Source organism: Formica exsecta, unplaced genomic scaffold (assembly GCF_003651465.1).
Source record: "Formica exsecta isolate Colony F162 unplaced genomic scaffold, ASM365146v1 scaffold370, whole genome shotgun sequence".
Taxonomy (NCBI): domain Eukaryota; kingdom Metazoa; phylum Arthropoda; class Insecta; order Hymenoptera; family Formicidae; genus Formica; species Formica exsecta.
In genome coordinates, this window is record NW_021850942.1 from 516,737 (window position 1) to 536,698 (window position 19,962).

General features: G+C 41.2%; 2 protein-coding genes, 1 long non-coding RNA gene and 1 pseudogene across 3 annotated transcripts; 1 reads left to right on the forward strand and 3 right to left on the reverse strand.

Annotated features, from left to right (window-relative positions):
- Positions 1-232: 232 nt before the first annotated feature.
- LOC115239317 (spidroin-1-like) lies at positions 233-2,967 on the reverse strand. Its single transcript, XM_029813787.1, has 2 exons — positions 2,830-2,967; positions 233-2,713 (listed from the first exon to the last, which is right to left on the reverse strand). The coding sequence occupies exons 1-2, from the start codon at positions 2,965-2,967 to the stop codon at positions 233-235; spliced, it is 2,619 nt and encodes an 872-aa protein (XP_029669647.1).
- Positions 2,968-3,231: 264 nt separating this feature from the next.
- LOC115239313 lies at positions 3,232-6,408 on the reverse strand (annotated as a pseudogene).
- Positions 6,409-6,480: 72 nt separating this feature from the next.
- Positions 6,481-7,105, reverse strand: LOC115239318 (uncharacterized transmembrane protein DDB_G0289901-like). Its single transcript, XM_029813788.1, has 2 exons — positions 6,593-7,105; positions 6,481-6,498 (listed from the first exon to the last, which is right to left on the reverse strand). Exons 1-2 carry the CDS (start codon positions 7,103-7,105, stop codon positions 6,481-6,483), a joined length of 531 nt encoding a protein of 176 aa, XP_029669648.1.
- Positions 7,106-8,527: 1,422 nt separating this feature from the next.
- Positions 8,528-11,640, forward strand: LOC115239314. Its single transcript, XR_003884618.1, has 3 exons — positions 8,528-9,266; positions 9,493-9,736; positions 10,316-11,640. It is a non-coding gene; the product is annotated as an uncharacterized LOC115239314 (long non-coding RNA).
- The last annotated feature ends 8,322 nt before the right edge of the window (positions 11,641-19,962 follow it).

A 19,962-nucleotide genomic window follows, 5' to 3' on the forward strand; every position in this document is an offset into this window, starting at 1 on the left:
TATTGCTTGGAAAATTATGAGAGACATATAATGTTTTATAAAATGCAGTTTAATTGAATCTATATTTCTACAAAACAAAATTATTTTTAATAATTATTATCCCATACTTAAAAACGTCTCTCTCCCTTTTTCCTTATAAAAAAAAAACTCGATATAAGAACTAAGATTTAACTGCTCCTTGCAGCAGCGGCAGCATAGGATGCATTGTTGGCTGCGGCATTAGTGGCTCCTTTTAGATTATTATAGCAACAGCATCAGATGCGCTATTTGCTGCAGCATTAGCGACTCCTTTTCGTTTATTGTTTAGAGTAGCAGCAGCGTTGGATGCGCTGTTACTTTTGGCAATAGAAGTCCCTTCACGTCCATTACTCATAGCAGTAGCGCCGCTTTGACCTGAAGCCGCTGCATCACTGATTGCTCTCCTTCTTCGCCATAGCTTTTTAACTACAGTATTAGCTCCTCTTAGACTAGTTAGAGCAACAGCATTTGATGCGCTGTTTGCTGCAGCATTACCGATTCCTTTTCGTCCATTGCTTAGAGTATCAGCAGCAGCGTTGGATGCGCTACTACTTTTGACAATAGAAGTTCCTTCACGTACATTGTTCAGAGCAGCAGCAGCAGCGTTGGATGCGCTGTTACTTTTGGCAATAGAAGTCCCTTCACGTCCATTACTCATAGCAGTAGCGCCGCTTTGACCTGAAGCCGCTGCATCACTGATTGCTCTCCTTCTTCGCCATAGCTTTTTAACTACAGTATTAGCTCCTCTTAGACTAGTTAGAGCAACAGCATTTGATGCGCTGTTTGCTGCAGCATTACCGATTCCTTTTCGTCCATTGCTTAGAGTATCAGCAGCAGCGTTGGATGCGCTACTACTTTTGACAATAGAAGTTCCTTCACGTACATTGTTCAGAGCAGCAGCAGCAGCGTTGGATGCGCTGTTACTTTTGGCAATAGAAATTCCTTTACGTTTATTACTCGTAGCAATAGCGCCGCTTTGACCTAAAGCTGCTGCATCACTGATTGCTCTCCTTCTTCGCCATAGCTTTTTAACTACAGTATTAGCTCCTTTTAGACTAGTTAGAGCAACAGCATTTGATGCGCTGTTTGCTGCAGCATTACCGATTCCTTTTCGTCCATTGCTTAGAGTATCAGCAGCAGCGTTGGATGCGCTACTACTTTTGACAATAGAAGTTCCTTCACGTACATTGTTCAGAGCAGCAGCAGCAGCGTTGGATGCGCTGTTACTTTTGGCAATAGAAATTCCTTTATGTTTATTACTCGTAGCAATAGCGCCGCTTTGACCTGAAGCCGCTGCATCACTGATTGCTCTCCTTCTTCGCCATAGCTTTTTAACTACAGTATTAGCTCCTCTTAGACTAGTTAGAGCAACAGCATTTGATGCGCTGTTTGCTGCAGCATTACCGATTCCTTTTCGTCCATTGCTTAGAGTATCAGCAGCAGCGTTGGATGCGCTACTACTTTTGACAATAGAAGTTCCTTCACGTACATTGTTCAGAGCAGCAGCAGCAGCGTTGGATGCGCTGTTACTTTTGGCAATAGAAATTCCTTTATGTTTATTACTCGTAGCAATAGCGCCGCTTTGACCTGAAGCCGCTGCATCACTGATTGCTCTCCTTCTTCGCCATAGCTTTTTAACTACAGTATTAGCTCCTCTTAGACTAGTTAGAGCAACAGCATTTGATGCGCTGTTTGCTGCAGCATTACCGATTCCTTTTCGTCCATTGCTTAGAGTATCAGCAGCAGCGTTGGATGCGCTACTACTTTTGGCAATAGAAGTTCCTTCACGTGCATCGTTCAGAGCAGCAGCAGCAGCGTTGGATGCGCTGTTACTTTTGGCAATAGAAATTCCTTTATGTTTATTACTCGTAGCAATAGCGCCGCTTTGACCTGAAGCCGCTGCATCACTGATTGCTCTCCTTCTTCGCCATAGCTTTTTAACTACAGTATCAGCTCCTTTTAGATTATGAGTTAAACCAACAGCATTAGATGCACTGTTTGCTGCAGCATTAGCGATTCCTTTTCGTCCATTGCTTAGAGTATCAGCAGCAGCGTTGGATGCGCTACTACTTTTGACAATAGAAGTTCCTTCACGTACATTGTTCAGAGCAGCAGCAGCAGCGTTGGATGCGCTGTTACTTTTGGCAATAGAAATTCCTTTACGTTTATTACTCGTAGCAATAGCGCCGCTTTGACCTAAAGCTGCTGCATCACTGATTGCTCTCCTTCTTCGGTAAATTACATTAAAAGATTCATCATGTTTCGGCCATAGCTTTTCCTCTGAAGAATCATGCAGATTTTCGTAGCTTCTATGATGACCGTGATATTTCCAGTTCTTGTTATGATTCTTGTAATGTCTTCTATGGCTTAATGCAGTTGCGCTCGCTTGACTGTTGGCAGTGGCTACTGCGCTTCCATATTTGCTTCCATATGCGCTACTGGCAGCATTGGCACTAGCAGCAGCTTGTGCAGATGCAGCAGCGTCATTCTTTCCATATGTTTCACTTGTAGCTCTTGCGTTAGCCAAACTTTGAGCTATTGTTTGCTCATATTCAGATTTTCTTTCATTTCTACCTTTATTATAAAAATCTAAAATGTCAATTACTTTAAATCTTTCAAGTTGTTTGCCCCAATCTGGCCCGATTGTTTTACTACTACTTACCGCTTGTGCAGAAGCGGCACTATTTGCTCCGGCCTTACCTTCAGAACGTGAAGAGCTTATAACATGTACTCCTCCATTATGATCACGCCATTTATGTATTTCCATACTATGATCCTTGCCGCATTTGTGAATGTGAACATCATTTTTACTGTTTTCAATGTCGCGATGGCTATTCCGTGCTTTATTTGCAGCTCTTGCACTAGCTGTTGCTTCCGCGGCTGCAATAGTTTCCGCATTTTCTCTACGAGATGCAGTTGCAGCATTTGCGCCTGCTGTTGCACGTGCATCAGCTAACGCACTTCTTTCACGAGATGCGCTTGCAGCGTTTGCGCTGGCTGCTGCCCGCGCAATAGCTAACGCATTTTCTCCACGAGAAGTACTTGCAGCATTCGCTCTAGCTGCTGCTTGTGCATTAGATTCAGCAGATGTATCGCCTCTTCTACGTGCGGCTCTTATTGCATTGACGATAGCCGCTACTTGTGCGTTAGATAACGCTTTTCCTCCACGCGATGAACTTGCGGCGTTTGCACTGGCTGCTGCTTGTGCATTAGCTAACGAATTTCCTCCACGAGATGAACTTGCGGCATTTGCACTGGCTGCTGCTCGTGCAATAGATTCGGCAGATGTTCCGCCTCTTCCACGTGTGGCGCTTATTGCATTCGCACTAACTGCGACTTGTGCGTTGGATAACCCTTTTCCTCCACGCGATGAACTTGCGGCATTTGCACTGGCTGCTGCTTCTGCATTAGCTAATGCATTTTCTCCACGAGATGAGCTTGCAGCATTCGCACTAGCTGCTGCTCGTGCATTAGATTCGGCAGATGTTCCGCTTCTTCCACGTGCGGTGCTTATTGCATTGGCGATAGCTGCTGCTCGCGATGAACTAGCAGTATTCGCACTAGCTGCTGCTCGTGCATTAGCTAACGAATTTCCTCCACGAGATAAACTTGCGGCATTTGCACTGGCTGCTGCTTGTGCATTAGCTAACGAATTTCCTCCACGCGATGAACTTGCGGCATTTGCACTGGCTACTGCTTGTGCATTAGCTAACGAATTTCTTCCACGAGATAAACTTGCGGCATTTGCACTGGCTGCTGCTTGTGCATTAGCTAACGAATTTCCTCCACGCGATGAACTTGCGGCATTTGCACTGGCTACTGCTTGTGCATTAGCTAACGAATTTCTTCCACGAGATAAACTTGCGGCATTTGCACTGGCTGCTGCTTGTGCATTAGCTAACGAATTTCCTCCACGCGATGAACTTGCGGCATTTGCACTGGCTACTGCTTGTGCATTAGCTAACGAATTTCTTCCACGAGATAAACTTGCGGCATTTGCACTGGCTGCTGCTTGTGCATTAGCTAACGAATTTCCTCCACGCGATGAACTTGCGGCATTTGCACTGGCTACTGCTTGTGCATTAGCTAACGAATTTCTTCCACGAGATAAACTTGCGGCATTTGCACTGGCTGCTGCTTGTGCATTAGCTAACGAATTTCCTCCACGCGATGAACTTGCGGCATTTGCACTGGCTACTGCTTGTGCATTAGCTAACGAATTTCTTCCACGAGATAAACTTGCGGCATTTGCACTGGCTGCTGCTTGTGCATTAGCTAACGAATTTCCTCCACGCGATGAACTTGCGGCATTTGCACTGGCTACTGCTTGTGCATTAGCTAACGAATTTCTTCCACGAGATAAACTTGCGGCATTTGCACTGGCTGCTGCTTGTGCATTAGCTAACGAATTTCCTCCACGCGATGAACTTGCGGCATTTGCACTGGCTACTGCTTGTGCATTAGCTAACGAATTTCTTCCACGAGATAAACTTGCGGCATTTGCACTGGCTGCTGCTTGTGCATTAGCTAACGAATTTCCTCCACGCGATGAACTTGCGGCATTTGCACTGGCTACTGCTTGTGCATTAGCTAACGAATTTCTTCCACGAGATAAACTTGCGGCATTTGCACTGGCTGCTGCTTGTGCATTAGCTAACGAATTTCCTCCACGCGATGAACTTGCGGCATTTGCACTGGCTACTGCTTGTGCATTAGCTAACGAATTTCTTCCACGAGATAAACTTGCGGCATTTGCACTGGCTGCTGCTTGTGCATTAGCTAACGAATTTCCTCCACGCGATGAACTTGCGGCATTTGCACTGGCTACTGCTTGTGCATTAGCTAACGAATTTCTTCCACGAGATAAACTTGCGGCATTTGCACTGGCTGCTGCTTGTGCATTAGCTAACGAATTTCCTCCACGCGATGAACTTGCGGCATTTGCACTGGCTACTGCTTGTGCATTAGCTAACGAATTTCTTCCACGAGATAAACTTGCGGCATTTGCACTGGCTGCTGCTTGTGCATTAGCTAACGAATTTCCTCCACGCGATGAACTTGCGGCATTTGCACTGGCTACTGCTTGTGCATTAGCTAACGAATTTCTTCCACGAGATAAACTTGCGGCATTTGCACTGGCTGCTGCTTGTGCATTAGCTAACGAATTTCCTCCACGCGATGAACTTGCGGCATTTGCACTGGCTACTGCTTGTGCATTAGCTAACGAATTTTTTCCACGAGATAAACTTGCGGCATTTGCACTGGCTGCTGCTTGTGCATTAGCTAACGAATTTCCTCCACGCGATGAACTTGCGGCATTTGCACTGGCTACTGCTTGTGCATTAGCTAACGAATTTTTTCCACGAGATAAACTTGCGGCATTTGCACTGGCTGCTGCTTGTGCATTAGCTAACGAATTTCCTCCACGCGATGAACTTGCGGCATTTGCACTGGCTACTGCTTGTGCATTAGCTAACGAATTTTTTCCACGAGATAAACTTGCGGCATTTGCACTGGCTGCTGCTTGTGCATTAGCTAACGAATTTCCTCCACGCGATGAACTTGCGGCATTTGCACTGGCTACTGCTTGTGCATTAGCTAACGAATTTTTTCCACGAGATAAACTTGCGGCATTTGCACTGGCTGCTGCTTGTGCATTAGCTAACGAATTTCCTCCACGCGATGAACTTGCGGCATTTGCACTGGCTACTGCTTGTGCATTAGCTAACGAATTTTTTCCACGAGATAAACTTGCGGCATTTGCACTGGCTGCTGCTTGTGCATTAGCTAACGAATTTCCTCCACGCGATGAACTTGCGGCATTTGCACTGGCTACTGCTTGTGCATTAGCTAACGAATTTTTTCCACGAGATAAACTTGCGGCATTTGCACTGGCTGCTGCTTGTGCATTAGCTAACGAATTTCCTCCACGCGATGAACTTGCGGCATTTGCACTGGCTACTGCTTGTGCATTAGCTAACGAATTTTTTCCACGAGATAAACTTGCGGCATTTGCACTGGCTGCTGCTTGTGCATTAGCTAACGAATTTCCTCCACGCGATGAACTTGCGGCATTTGCACTGGCTACTGCTTGTGCATTAGCTAACGAATTTTTTCCACGAGATAAACTTGCGGCATTTGCACTGGCTGCTGCTTGTGCATTAGCTAACGAATTTCCTCCACGCGATGAACTTGCGGCATTTGCACTGGCTACTGCTTGTGCATTAGCTAACGAATTTTTTCCACGAGATAAACTTGCGGCATTTGCACTGGCTGCTGCTTGTGCATTAGCTAACGAATTTCCTCCACGCGATGAACTTGCGGCATTTGCACTGGCTACTGCTTGTGCATTAGCTAACGAATTTTTTCCACGAGATAAACTTGCGGCATTTGCACTGGCTGCTGCTTGTGCATTAGCTAACGAATTTCCTCCACGCGATGAACTTGCGGCATTTGCACTGGCTACTGCTTGTGCATTAGCTAACGAATTTTTTCCACGAGATAAACTTGCGGCATTTGCACTGGCTGCTGCTTGTGCATTAGCTAACGAATTTCTTTCACGAGATGAACTTACGGCATTTGCACTGGCTGCTGCTTCTGCATTGGATAACGCTTTTCCTCCACGCGATGAACTTGCGGTGTTTGCACTGGCTGCTGCTTGTGCATTAGCTAATGCATTTCTTCCACGAGACGAACTTGCGGCGTTTGCACTGGCTGCTGCTTCTGCATTAGCTAATGCATTTCCTCTACGAGATGAGCTTGCGGCGTTTGCAGTAGTTGCTGCTTGTGTATTAGCTAACGTCTTTTCTCTACGAGATATGGCATTCGCACTAGCTGCTGTTTGTGCATCAGCTAACGCATTTCCTGCGCTTGTAGCGTCTGCATTGGCTGTTGCTTGTGCAGCAGAAAATACATCTTTTTCGTATGTATGACTTAGAGCTGGAGCACTAGCGCTTGTTTCACTTTGCGCGGATGATTTTGCATTTGCTTCGGCGTTAGCTTGCGCATTAGCTAATGCTATGTCATTATCGACAAATGCGTATGTTAAGGATAAACAGGCTATAATAAAGCCTACAGCAAGTTTCATTTTGCTGAAGCTTTGGTAACTGATATTGAATACTAGCAAGTCGACGGTTATATACGTCGTACAATAATTGTAATAATAAACATTTTTCATTGCGCATATGACTCAGGATGCGAATTTCCTCGTGCTTCGTCGTCACATGCGTTTCAACTGCTGCAAATGTGTTTTATTCTAGATACCTCATTTTACCGTTCTTTTATTATTACAGCCGAATCTACAAGTCAAAACCAATACTTACTGCATACGTTTTAGTCTTTTTTTTTCTTAGAATCAACACTTATCGACACATTGTTGTTTTCATTAAATATTGAAATATGAAAATATACTCGTGTTATCGGTTTATTGCATATTGTTCTGAAGAGTGTATTTCTATATTCTCATTTAAATTGAATAAGCTTTCTGTTATATTTTTTAAAACTTAAATATATCATATTAATTTATAATTTCAAGATCTTGTGTATTAGCTAACGTCTTTTCTCTACGAGATATGGCATTCGCACTAGCTGCTGTTTGTGCATCAGCTAACGCATTTCCTGCGCTTGTAGCGTTTGCATTGGCTGTTGCTTGTGCAGCAGAAAATACATCTTTTTCGTATGTATGACTTAGAGCTGGAGCACTAGCGCTTGTTTCACTTTGCGCGGATGATTTTGCATTTGCTTCGGCGTTAGCTTGCGCATTAGCTAATGCTATGTCATTATCGACAAATGCGTATGTTAAGGATAAACAGGCTATAATAAAGCCTACAGCAAGTTTCATTTTGCTGAAGCTTTGGTAACTGATATTGAATACTAGCAAGTCGACGGTTATATACGTCGTACAATAATTGTAATAATAAACATTTTTCATTGCGCATATGACTCAGGATGCGAATTTCCTCGTGCTTCGTCGTCACATGCGTTTCAACTGCTGCAAATGTGTTTTATTCTAGATACCTCATTTTACCGTTCTTTTATTATTACAGCCGAATCTACAAGTCAAAACCAATACTTACTGCATACGTTTTAGTCTTTTTTTTTCTTAGAATCAACACTTATCGACACATTGTTGTTTTCATTAAATATTGAAATATGAAAATATACTCGTGTTATCGGTTTATTGCATATTGTTCTGAAGAGTGTATTTCTATATTCTCATTTAAATTGAATAAGCTTTCTGTTATATTTTTTAAAACTTAAATATATCATATTAATTTATAATTTCAAGATATAAAATATTAATATTAATTTTGTGAACTATACTTGTATGTTAAATGTAATGTAATATGAAAATGTTATCGGTTTATTGCATATTGTTCTGAAGAGTGTATTTCTATATTCTCATTTAAATTGAATAAGCTTTCTGTTATATTGTTATATTTTTAAATATATCATATTAATTTATAATTTCAAGATCGTTATACGCTCCGTTAATCTCTTAAAAAATTTGATAACCACGTCTTATTCAATATAATTTATTAGTAACGATAATTTACATTTGATAAATTCGTACAATATATGATCTACGTACGCACGCGTTTTGTTTTTCTCTCTTTTTTGCGTGTGTTCCTAAAAAATAAAATTTTTATTATCAATTCTCCCTTCGTAGCGAGGCATAAGATAGAAAAGAAGGATTCTTCATCTCGTTCCAATTTCCTCCGATATCAATCAGGGTTTCCTTTTCTCGAACGTCGCCGTGACTTTGGTCTTTACCTCGCGAGATAATTAACGGGGCCGGCTTTTTTTATTCGCCACCCTGTAGATCCACGCTGCGTTCTCACTCGCGTGGCATATCTCTCATCGACGAGGTCCGATGAAGGTCGCACGAACTAACGCGAAAGAACGCCTCTCCTGCCCGAAACCACGGTATAGTTTAATGCACACGCTTGTGACATTCACGGTGCACGCGTACTTTCGGAATTCACGAAAGAGAGAGAGAGAGAGAGAGAGGAGCAAGTCCGTAATTTGTAAGGTTCAACCTTATGTTAGACGAGACCGTGTGTGTGTACGACACGCGCGATTAAAGAGCGCCGGGACCCTGTAAATTACGGGCATCGTAATTTGGAAATATGGCGCCAGATAATTTATACACAGATACGGCTTTAAATAATGCTCATTTGAACGAATCTTATGAAGTTCGAGATTTATGGGACTCGCTTCTCAATTATCATCATTGTTTCGCTAATAGAGTAAGCGCAGCATTAGTAAAATTTAACGCATAATGAATTAAAAATTGGGAATAATTGAAGTAAAATAATTCCAAATTGCTCTTCCTAATATCTAATATTTATTCCTATTCCTAATATTTTCTTTATTATACGTCGAGTCTTACTCGAACGAATATCAATGATATTCGTGGATTTTTCAAAAATACTAAATACTGATTGTTAAAATTGTTTAATATATCGTTTACAGATTCGATGTAATATTCAACAGCGGCGATCCGGCATGATCGTAAAAAAGCTACTGCCCGGAGGCTGCGCCCCATTTATGGTTAAGGCAGTCCCGCGCAAATAAGCGCGACCTTCCTCGCAGGAGGAAGTACGCAGGTACGGCATGCGTTTTCGGCGCCGGCTCGGATTCCGTTCGTCGCCTTTTTGGCGAATCGGTGCACACCCACGTCTTTATACCCGGTGACTGAGAAAATACTATATAATGTGTATGTATATTTTTATATGTCTTTATTTTTACAAAAAGTCCTCGGATACACTAAATCCGTGATTAGACCAATCTATCGATACGAGTAGTCCGATATCGTGGAACTCTCGTCAGTTAAACTCAATATCATAATTTCATACTTTGAGACAGCCACGTCGTATATAAATCATAATTGCATTTACTTGAAAATTGTGATATTTAGGGGAGATTTTATTCTCTCTCTTTCTCACTCTCTTTCTGCGCTTAATTTATATTATTTATTTGACGGCAAGAATGCGTAAAATAAAATAGTGACATTTTCTCAGAAAATGTAGGCATTATTCATACAATAGGGCATTTTAAGCGAGAAAATTTGATCAAGATTCCAAGTTAATTATCTTCTTAAACTTGCCGGGCAACATTAATGAACATTGTTCTAAAAACGCTTCTCAGACGCGCCGCGCATCTGTTCCATTTATTAGGGTCTATATTTCCGATCAACTGCTGATCGGAAATGGATCGAAGCGCCAAGGTCGAAGGCCACCAAGGCCACTCGAATTTGTCTCTCTTTTTATATCTTTTTCTCTCTCTCTCTCTTTAGATGTACGATCTTCCGAGAATTGGACGAGATTTCGTCTGCGTGAAACGTTCATGGATCGACAAGAAGACGCGAGAACCGGCGGCGTTAATTAAGGTCGGTCGAGCGCGCAGGAATATATAGGCAGATTTTATCGTCGGCCATTATGGCTTAGAATACGACAGAGTCCGGCTACGGCAATACGCAACGACTCCATTAACGGACAGGCCAATCCGCAACGACGCGACTCCCCGCGTTCAGGATTCGTTAAAACGCAAGTTGGAGAAAAACATCTCGACGACGCGAGATATTTATCTCTCCTTTTTTTCCTTCTTATACTTTCCGCGAGCTTTTATTTTGCCGGCGACGCGAGTCTGTACGCGGATGAAGATGGCGGATACTACGATAATTTATTAACTAGTCCGGCGAGTTGGTTCCCCGGACCTGTTGGTGGAGTCTCGACACCGGCTGGTTTCGCGCCCAGACGAAATCGCAGCGAGATGCGAAAGCGTTTTATCCGCTCGAGCAAACCATCCCATTCGTCTTTTATTCTCGCGTGTTTTGCTCGACATATTTTTGCGCGCGATTTAATTTATACCTAATCGAGATTGATAACCGATATTATCCGCGCATCTCGCACGAGGCGTTTTACATATGCAAATGCGACGAGGCGTACACGAGAGTTACGGAGGTTTCTCACCGGAATTCGAATTCAACGCGACCTCGTGCGCGTTGCGAGAGGGGAAACACGACAAGTAGTAATGATCGTAATAATGTCTCGCCAAGCGACAGCGTACGGTTCGTACGGTAAAGAGCAAAGTTCAGCGTTCCTTCGCCGTTTTACTTCTTGAAGCGGCGATCTCTGCGGATAGTTTTTGAAAAGCGTTATGAATATACATGCTATGTTAAGGATGCCGATCGTTTCATCCACGATCATGACATAAAACTTAACGGATTTATCTAATTAGAAAAGGCGATTTAAAAGTGAGAAGAAAAAAAATATTACACACGTGTATACAGATGCGGAAAATATTCTCCGCTTCTTATTCAATGTCACGATAGTGGCATATATGTTCTTCATTCTGAGAGAATTATTTTTCAAAAGAATTTATTCTTCGCTACTTAACATGTACGTATTACCAAGAACGATCGACAATCTAAGGTCAGCTTGGTTTTTGCGCAAAGCAATCTAGCGTGCAGTATCCATAATGCATCAACAAGTTTTTATCATTCGCTCTCTGAGATTCGTATCTCGTAGTGCGTTTTGCATACGCGACGAATTCAGCTGGTGCACGAGAAGGATGCGCGGCGAGAAAACTGCGTCACGCGGTATCTGACAAATATATATATATATATACACACATATATCATATTACATTACGGAAATCGTATTATAATTCTCTATCATATTTCAAACTGGAGAATTGTGTTTAGTATCTTTTTCTTATTTTTTATATATTAATCTTAAAAATTTTACTATGGGTTATAAGACAAACACACAACATAATTGTGCATGACTTATATGAATTTATATATAAAAAGATATTATTTATTTTTCAATTTTTTTTTATGTATACATGGTGTTTCTTTATATAAAGATTATTATAAAAAGATACAAAATACACAAAAGATCAACGGTAAAGTCAATCATATTAGGCAGCTGACTGCAACTTAGCATTCGTGCTATTATATTTTCTCTCGAAGAGAGAGGGTTTACTACTTTTGAGTTAAAGTGTGTTTCATGTCGCAATATCTTTAATGACAGTGACCACGATTGCCATAATATCGCGACCGAGAGTTTGTCCGAAAACGGCGGTCGGGCTTAACTAATTTGCTTCATCATTTTCAGATGCACAGGTGATAATGGCAGTATGTTAATTATCATAGCGTATACTAACGCGCGCAGCTGGATATGTTAACGTTCGTCGTATCTTCTCCTTTGTAGCCGTTGCATGTGAAATTATATGGGACAAATAGTAATGCTTGTGCTTGCTCACGATATGAGATACACATACTTATTCCAGCATCCGGAAAGGATTCTTCGTTAAATGGTGCCGTATTTATGTAGAAGCTTTAGAGCGAGTAATTATGAACAAATTAGGAACTTATTCGCCGGTGTCATATTTGCTGCCACGATCGCGGCAAAGTTTTACGTGTGATTCAATGCGGAAGGATAAGTATATTAACGTTAACCGACACGGTTGTATGTTAGTAGAGATCCGACGAATACACCCTTGTTGGCTCGCTCATATGTTGTTCATATTAACTTGCATGCATTACTAGTGAAATTAAATCAGTCAGTAATTAGCGGCGTTATAGATACCGATATCGGAATACAGCGAGGAATACGGCAAAGTATCAGTTACAGCGGTAACGAAAATACGAGCAGTAAAAGTTATTGGAAAGGAGAGAAAAAACACTCGCTTGCTTATTAATTTTATCTAACAAAAACGTACAAAAGGAGAATCGTTTTTTTTTTTTTTTTAAATTGGTTGCACACACCGGTTTCTGTAAACGCGCGTAATCTTCATCGTCGAGGATAAACGTTTGCTGAATAATATATGTGCCATTAACGTTATCTGCTATGTAGCCAATGTTGTTGGATAACGATTATTTGTTGCAATTGCGCAAATCTACAGGGATCATTATCCGCTAGGAAGTATACGTGATACCATTTCGTGCATTCATGAAGCTAGAAACTCATAACTGACAGTTTAGAGTCCATTAGCCGAGCCTAATTGCCTGGTGGTTGCCTGGAATACTGTGAATTTTCGAATTTATTATGACCGTCTCTAGTAATTAGAAATTTAGCCTATTACCATATCGTTTTGTACTCGCAATCTGTCATGCAAATTAGAATTCTATTTGCATATCACTATTGTTGCGGATGTTATCGCGTATATTATAAAAATTTCTCATTTTATTATTCGATGGCTGAAAATAACAGCCCAATACTATAATATGTTGCGCAGTTGTTTGTGGCTTCCACGATAAATATCGGGAGATAAAATTGATGCAGTTTTATCGTACCGAGACAGTTCCTCGCGTGCTTGCGGAACGATTGCAAGACTGTCGTCTTAATGGGACAGCAATTACTTAAATTGCATTAAATGAATATTATCGCGCCGAGCCTGCTATTAACCCAAATTTGTTCGTCAAGTGATCCACAAAATGAGGTAATAACTGCCGATATTTTAAAAGACTTTTGAAATAAATTGCATTTCTTTATGCGCTACATTTACCTCAACATTACATTAAACATAAATGTAGTTTATATTTAATTTTATTATCTAATTTTACAATGCTTATTTAATTATAATTTTGCATTGCTTATTTAATATTATTTTTATATTTTTATATGTGTATTAAAAAGTAAAATTAATTATAGAATAATTTGGGCAACACATGAATATACAGAGACTGCAGAAAAAGCGATAAAGTTGGTATTTAATTGAAAACATATTTCAAGAACGAATATTTTCTTGTTATGAACTCAATAACGATTATGATTAATAACGACATGCAGATATATAGTAGTGATACAAGCGTAAAAGAAATAAAAGATAAAATCACTTACACGTGTTTCGATCCGAAATGGCTTGTCCAAGATAACGTAACAGGAAAATGTTATAAAATTTCTATCCCCAACACTTTGCCGCAGAATACAATTCATGAATAAAAACCGTCGAACGTACTGTGGTATAAACAGAAAAGAAAATACAGCTGCATACTATCAATTTCATCGAAGTCATATGCTCTGCAGTAACGTACAGGTGGGGCTGACATATCTGAAACGAGCGATTTAGCAAATATTGACTCACAAGAAAAAGTTTATCTCGTCGCTGGGAGGCGGGGTACCTATAAAAGGTGGATTGAACAAAGCGATCAGTATATGTCTCATTCATACGTGGAACATATATTTCGCTTTAGTTTGCCTGACATTTATCGATTTCGACGCGATTAATTTCGCCGAGATTGGATATTACCTAACTCGATTAACTGTCTTATCGAAGGTATCACTTGTAAAACTCGTTCGGCAATGAGTCACTTTCTACTCGCACTTCACTTATGTTTATCTTTGATACAGAGATCACTTTTCTTTTTCTTCGGCCGTATCGTTGTCGCACGTGCGGAAGTGCGGTCGAAGCGTGAAATGAGATGGGTAATGTGTAACACAGTAACCTGTGTTTTTCAGGGAAACATTTAGCGCATCGTAGAGAAAATTCCGAATTAACATCGATCGTTTTATAACCGGAGCGGAAGATTCGATAATGCGAAATATATGCACGAGTACCGGTGGTCGTACCTTTCACGGGCTGGCGCGCGAGCAATTGTGCATTTTTATCAGGATGATGCTTCTCGCAAATCCGCCGGGGATGTTGAGGTAAGTGCTCGGTTGCATGTATCATTCGATATCTCTTGCCGCATTCTCCTCTTCCTTCTTCTTCTTCTTTGCGTCCCTTTTCCCCGAGTAATTTAAAATCAAAGTCCCGCACCACCCTCCGTCGTGACGTTCGGATAGAAAGTTATACGTGGACGCGCGTAAGTCATCCGATCTTGTCTCGGTACGATAAGATAAAAGCTAAATAGTCCGCTAATTAAAGACTTGCGCTGACTTACCGTGCCACCACGAAGACTGAAAGAAGAAAAGAGACGACAAAACCGCTTCATTTTATAAAATAAACGTTAATCGCAATGCAGTTATCTGCATGAGATACGTTATCTTATTTTGGATAGCTTCGATATAATTATTAAGAAATGAAATCAAGAATTTACGTGACATTTTGTAGTATTTATTTATTTATTTTAAAAGAGAAGAGTAAGTACATCCAATACGTCTTTTGACATTAAAAAAAAATATTTTCGAGGCGTAATTATAAGTCATCGTTAATGAATCCAAATAAAAATTAATCGAATTTAAAAGTATTCCGTATATTAAGTTAAGATATAATTGTTTCTACATGAGTGTGCATTACACCGAAGCGATAAGCGTGTCCTCGACGCTGTGCAATGCTTTTGATGGTAACAACGGAAAACGAGCTGGTTAGAAAAGCAATTCTCGGTCTCCGGCTGACAAAGCGAATGCGCCAACATATCGTCAATATTGACGCAAGATAGTTTCCACCTCCGCAGGATAAAGTCTCTTACTTCCTTGAAATCATCGTGCTTATCATAGGCTGGCCAGCCAGCCTTCCTTCTAAAAACAAACAAGCTTGAGAAATCGGGGGAAAAATCTCCGACGTTCTCACAAATCAATTCGTCGCACCGGCTCGGATCTTTCAAAATCATGCGGGTACACGCGCGTATCACGGTTTTAATAATAAACCATCGTAGTTAATTGCGTAACATCCATCTTTACGCTGTCTATTTCAATCTTAACGGAAACAACGGTACAAAGAAGCGGCAGGGCTAAATTCGGAATCGATCGGGGACGATAATTCAATCTATGGTGGATTCTCCTGCAGAGGAGAATCTCCTCCTCTTCACTCCCCTTTCTCTCTACCCAAGAGTGATGCGGAGACTAGATCGTAGATACGAGGTGCCAGGCCAGCTTTATCTCTTATTTGTGGCCCCGTAGATTCTTGAAGCCATCGACCGACCTCCTCTCCTACCCCCTTCCCAACCTCGTCCATCGTTCCTTCCGTTTTCCTCCGCCGGCAGTTCTGGATTCTAGGTGCTATCCCGGCATCTTTTCCCGCACTCTTCCCTCGTCGTCGTCTTGTCCTTTCAGTTCCTGTTGTTCCCTTCCTCGACCTGATTTTCTCGGTCCGTGCTAACTCGCGAGGGACAAACGCTGATCTCGTTCAAGAGTGTATACGAGCGAGACGAGCGAGAGACAAGCCGCCGCTTCGCTTGCATCCGGTACGTCGGTTCCACCGAGTGGCTCGAATCTCCCTACCGGCGATGCTAGCAGAGACAGGTAGCTGTTAGCTTATGTAGATTAAATTGTTTCGAAGAAGCCCGACTGCTGTTTATTCATCGCGAAACGACGGTGCTCGAGATAAACGGAACGACCTGGGGACCGCGAGAGAAGTCCCTTCCCGGCGCTCTCGAAACGCCGAGAGAATCCTTGACGATGCCGCATAGACGGTGGAGGAGAGGCGGAGGAGGCACGATGCAGAGCTCTTCCTCGCAATTCCGAGGATTCGCATAATGCAACGTACGCGTGCACTACGCTCGTAAGAGAAGCGCCGCTCCCACCGCGCGTTTTACGGTCGGCTCCGAATTATCGATTGCGATTCGGAATTTCTTCGTGCAAACGCTTTGAACACAATCGACGAAATAAATTTTAATATGTTATATGTCGGAGCGAAAAAATGCCCATTTTGGCCCGAATACATTGTGTTATAGATTTACATTTTGCAATTTGCCGCAAGCGTCGCTAATGATGGCTGGATTAACGCAATTCATAAGACACAATCGGTTTTTTTTCGTTTTTCTACCTGAATGATCGTTAACGAAAATAAAGCTCGTGATGCTTCTATAGATATTTGTTTTTGAATGGCAGAGAATTAGCAGAAAAAACTGCATTGAATATACAACATAAACAAGATGCATTGCACATATTTCGCGGAAAGAAGATTCAAAACGAAGGTTTAATGAATAACTGTGTTATGCCATATCGTACCAGATGCGATAGAACAAAACAGTAAATTTAAATGGAATACGGCACTCATCTCTTTTAGATTCAACTCTGTTTTATCGCGCTAATTTTCGCGATATGCGGAACTGTTGCAGCGAGCTAACGATGTTTTTTTTCTTTCTTTCTTCTTGTCACGTTTTGACATTTTCTGCAACATTACCAATTACCAGCGTAATGAAAAATTTAAACGATTATAATTAAAAACAACCTGAATATATAAAGTCGGATTTACATTGTTTAAATGAAAAAAACAAGTTTATATATGTATCTGCATATATATCACTTCTTTATATATCCGTAATAAGCGTATTTGATATAAACGATTGATATAAAAACGAATAAAAAATTCAATAGAATTTCAGTTTTGTGTACACAACATTCTGTTTTGTTTGTTGGCTCGTTCGTTTACATAATACGAATGCGGCTTGAGATGATGAGCGGTGATATTGAGTGTGCGTGCGGTGCAAGGCGCGGCCAGTGCACCGGACGAACGTGAGAGGGTAATTAATTCCGGCCGTAGTCCTTCTAAATTGCGACAAAATTAAAGTCATAGCGTAACGAAGGTCGCGCAGCTCGGCCACCGGTAAAGGACGTCACTTTTACGGTGTGCATATTTCATCATCAATTGCGCACCGCGGGAACCCTCAAGATAGATACAGTAGCAGTGCGAGCGAATGGGACCACAGTCCCCCCCCGAGGCTTATCCGACCGGGGAGTAACATGATGGAACCGAGTAGAAAAGCGAGACAAATCTCCAAGCGACGCCAATCTGACGGATTAAAATATCATAAAAAGGTTTTACGCGCTCGTGAAATTACTGGGTGGTGCACGATTCTCTATTATACTCGTCCTCGGGGGGAATCACGATTCGATATGACTCACGCAAAGGAGATATAATGTTTGATTGCAGATCGATGGATATCTGCTATAAATTTATCCGATTTGTAACAAATTAGAGACGTAATCTAACTAATCATATTCAATAAAAAAAGAATTTTTGAAATTTTTATTTTGTTATAAAGTATTCAGGCATAAACATCTCGTAAAGCAAAATAAACGTATAGATATAATACGTATGAAGTGCGTGTACTCGAAGAGATTAAAGCAGTCGAAGGATGCGCGAGCGGTCGGTGAGCGGTGAGCCGAGAAAGAGAAGCGGAGAGAAGAAATTGGGTTGCGTGTTGAGTGGCTAACGAGCGTCCGCCGGAATAAGAACAACAAAGCATGGGCGCACATGCGAGATGGGACACGACTTCCGTGCTTCGAATCGAGGAGCAACGACGCGTGGAATACGCGCCGTTATGCTTCACGACGCATCGATCGTGCTTGCGTAGGGAATCGCGTGCGAATTATAATTGCCGATGGATTTCTTGGCTAGCGAAAAGAAAGCAATTGTTCTTTACCAATAAGTCAGGCCTTTTTTTTTTTAAATTATGTCGATTAATCATATTTTTATTATTTATTTTCCAGCTTCTAATTTAAACGATATCTCGATTTTCACGCAGACTTTTTGATGACATTCGCAAACATTGTATCGAATAAAGCGCATGGCGAATCGGTAACGTATGCGAAATACGTTTGCATCTGGTGGCAGCTACTCGCCGAAAGTCGTTAGTCTTCCATAGATATCGCAGCCCACCGACCGCGTTTTCTCCAAGGAATTCATTTCGTCCCTTGCATCTTTGATCTTGATAAATGTGCGCTGCAAGAACGGACGATTTTTATTTGGCTACCGAATCGTACCCGGCCGACATGACGGGTGTTATTCTTCATAACGAATTTCGTCGTACCGGTTATATGGCAGCTTCTCGTTTTCCTCGATAATGATCGTACGTGACCTCTTATTACGATTAATAATAGCGAAATATATCATATATATAAATTATAACACACAACGGACGACCTTTTCTCGATAAAGAAATAAAAGAAACGCGTAATTTTGGTATCGTACACGAAGCTCTCGTTTCCAAGCACCGACAATGCAGTAATTTGCGACAAGTTATTGCTTCTAATGGGTCATAGTTTCATCTAATTGCCTCCCCCCCCCTCCGCATACCACGAGTATCATAGTATTTTTAGCGCAATTAGTTACAGATTCGCATAATGCAACGTACGCGTGCACTACGCTCGTAAGAGAAGCGCCGCTCCCACCGCGCGTTTTACGGTCGGCTCCGAATTATCGATTGCGATTCGGAATTTCTTCGTGCAAACGCTTTGAACACAATCGACGAAATAAATTTTAATATGTTATATGTCGGAGCGAAAAAATGCCCATTTTGGCCCGAATACATTGTGTTATAGATTTACATTTTGCAATTTGCCGCAAGCGTCGCTAATGATGGCTGGATTAACGCAATTCATAAGACACAATCGGTTTTTTTTCGTTTTTCTACCTGAATGATCGTTAACGAAGATAAAGCTCGTGATGCTTCTATAGATATTTGTTTTTGAATGGCAGAGAATTAGCAGAAAAAACTGCATTGAATATACAACATAAACAAGATGCATTGCACATATTTCGCGGAAAGAAGATTCAAAACGAAGGTTTAATGAATAACTGTGTTATGCCATATCGTACCAGATGCGATAGAACAAAACAGTAAATTTAAATGGAATACGGCACTCATCTCTTTTAGATTCAACTCTGTTTTATCGCGCTAATTTTCGCGATATGCGGAACTGTTGCAGCGAGCTAACGATGTTTTTTTTCTTTCTTTCTTCTTGTCACGTTTTGACATTTTCTGCAACATTACCAATTACCAGCGTAATGAAAAATTTAAACGATTATAATTAAAAACAACCTGAATATATAAAGTCGGATTTACATTGTTTAAATGAAAAAAACAAGTTTATATATGTATCTGCATATATATCACTTCTTTATATATCCGTAATAAGCGTATTTGATATAAACGATTGATATAAAAACGAATAAAAAATTCAATAGAATTTCAGTTTTGTGTACACAACATTCTGTTTTGTTTGTTGGCTCGTTCGTTTACATAATACGAATGCGGCTTGAGATGAT

What these genes read in the sequence shown, in the direction of transcription:
- LOC115239317 (XM_029813787.1), bottom strand. Translation starts at nt 2,967, where the DNA reads ATGCACGTGCAACAGCAGGCGCAAATGCTGCAACTGCATCTCGTAGAG. An exon ending in CCATCGCGACATTGAAAACA is followed by an intron (nt 2,714 to 2,829) that starts GTAAAAATGATG and finishes TCTGAAGGTAAG; the next exon opens with GCCGGAGCAAATAGTGCCGC.
- LOC115239318 (XM_029813788.1), bottom strand. Translation starts at nt 7,105, where the DNA reads ATGAAACTTGCTGTAGGCTTTATTATAGCCTGTTTATCCTTAACATAC.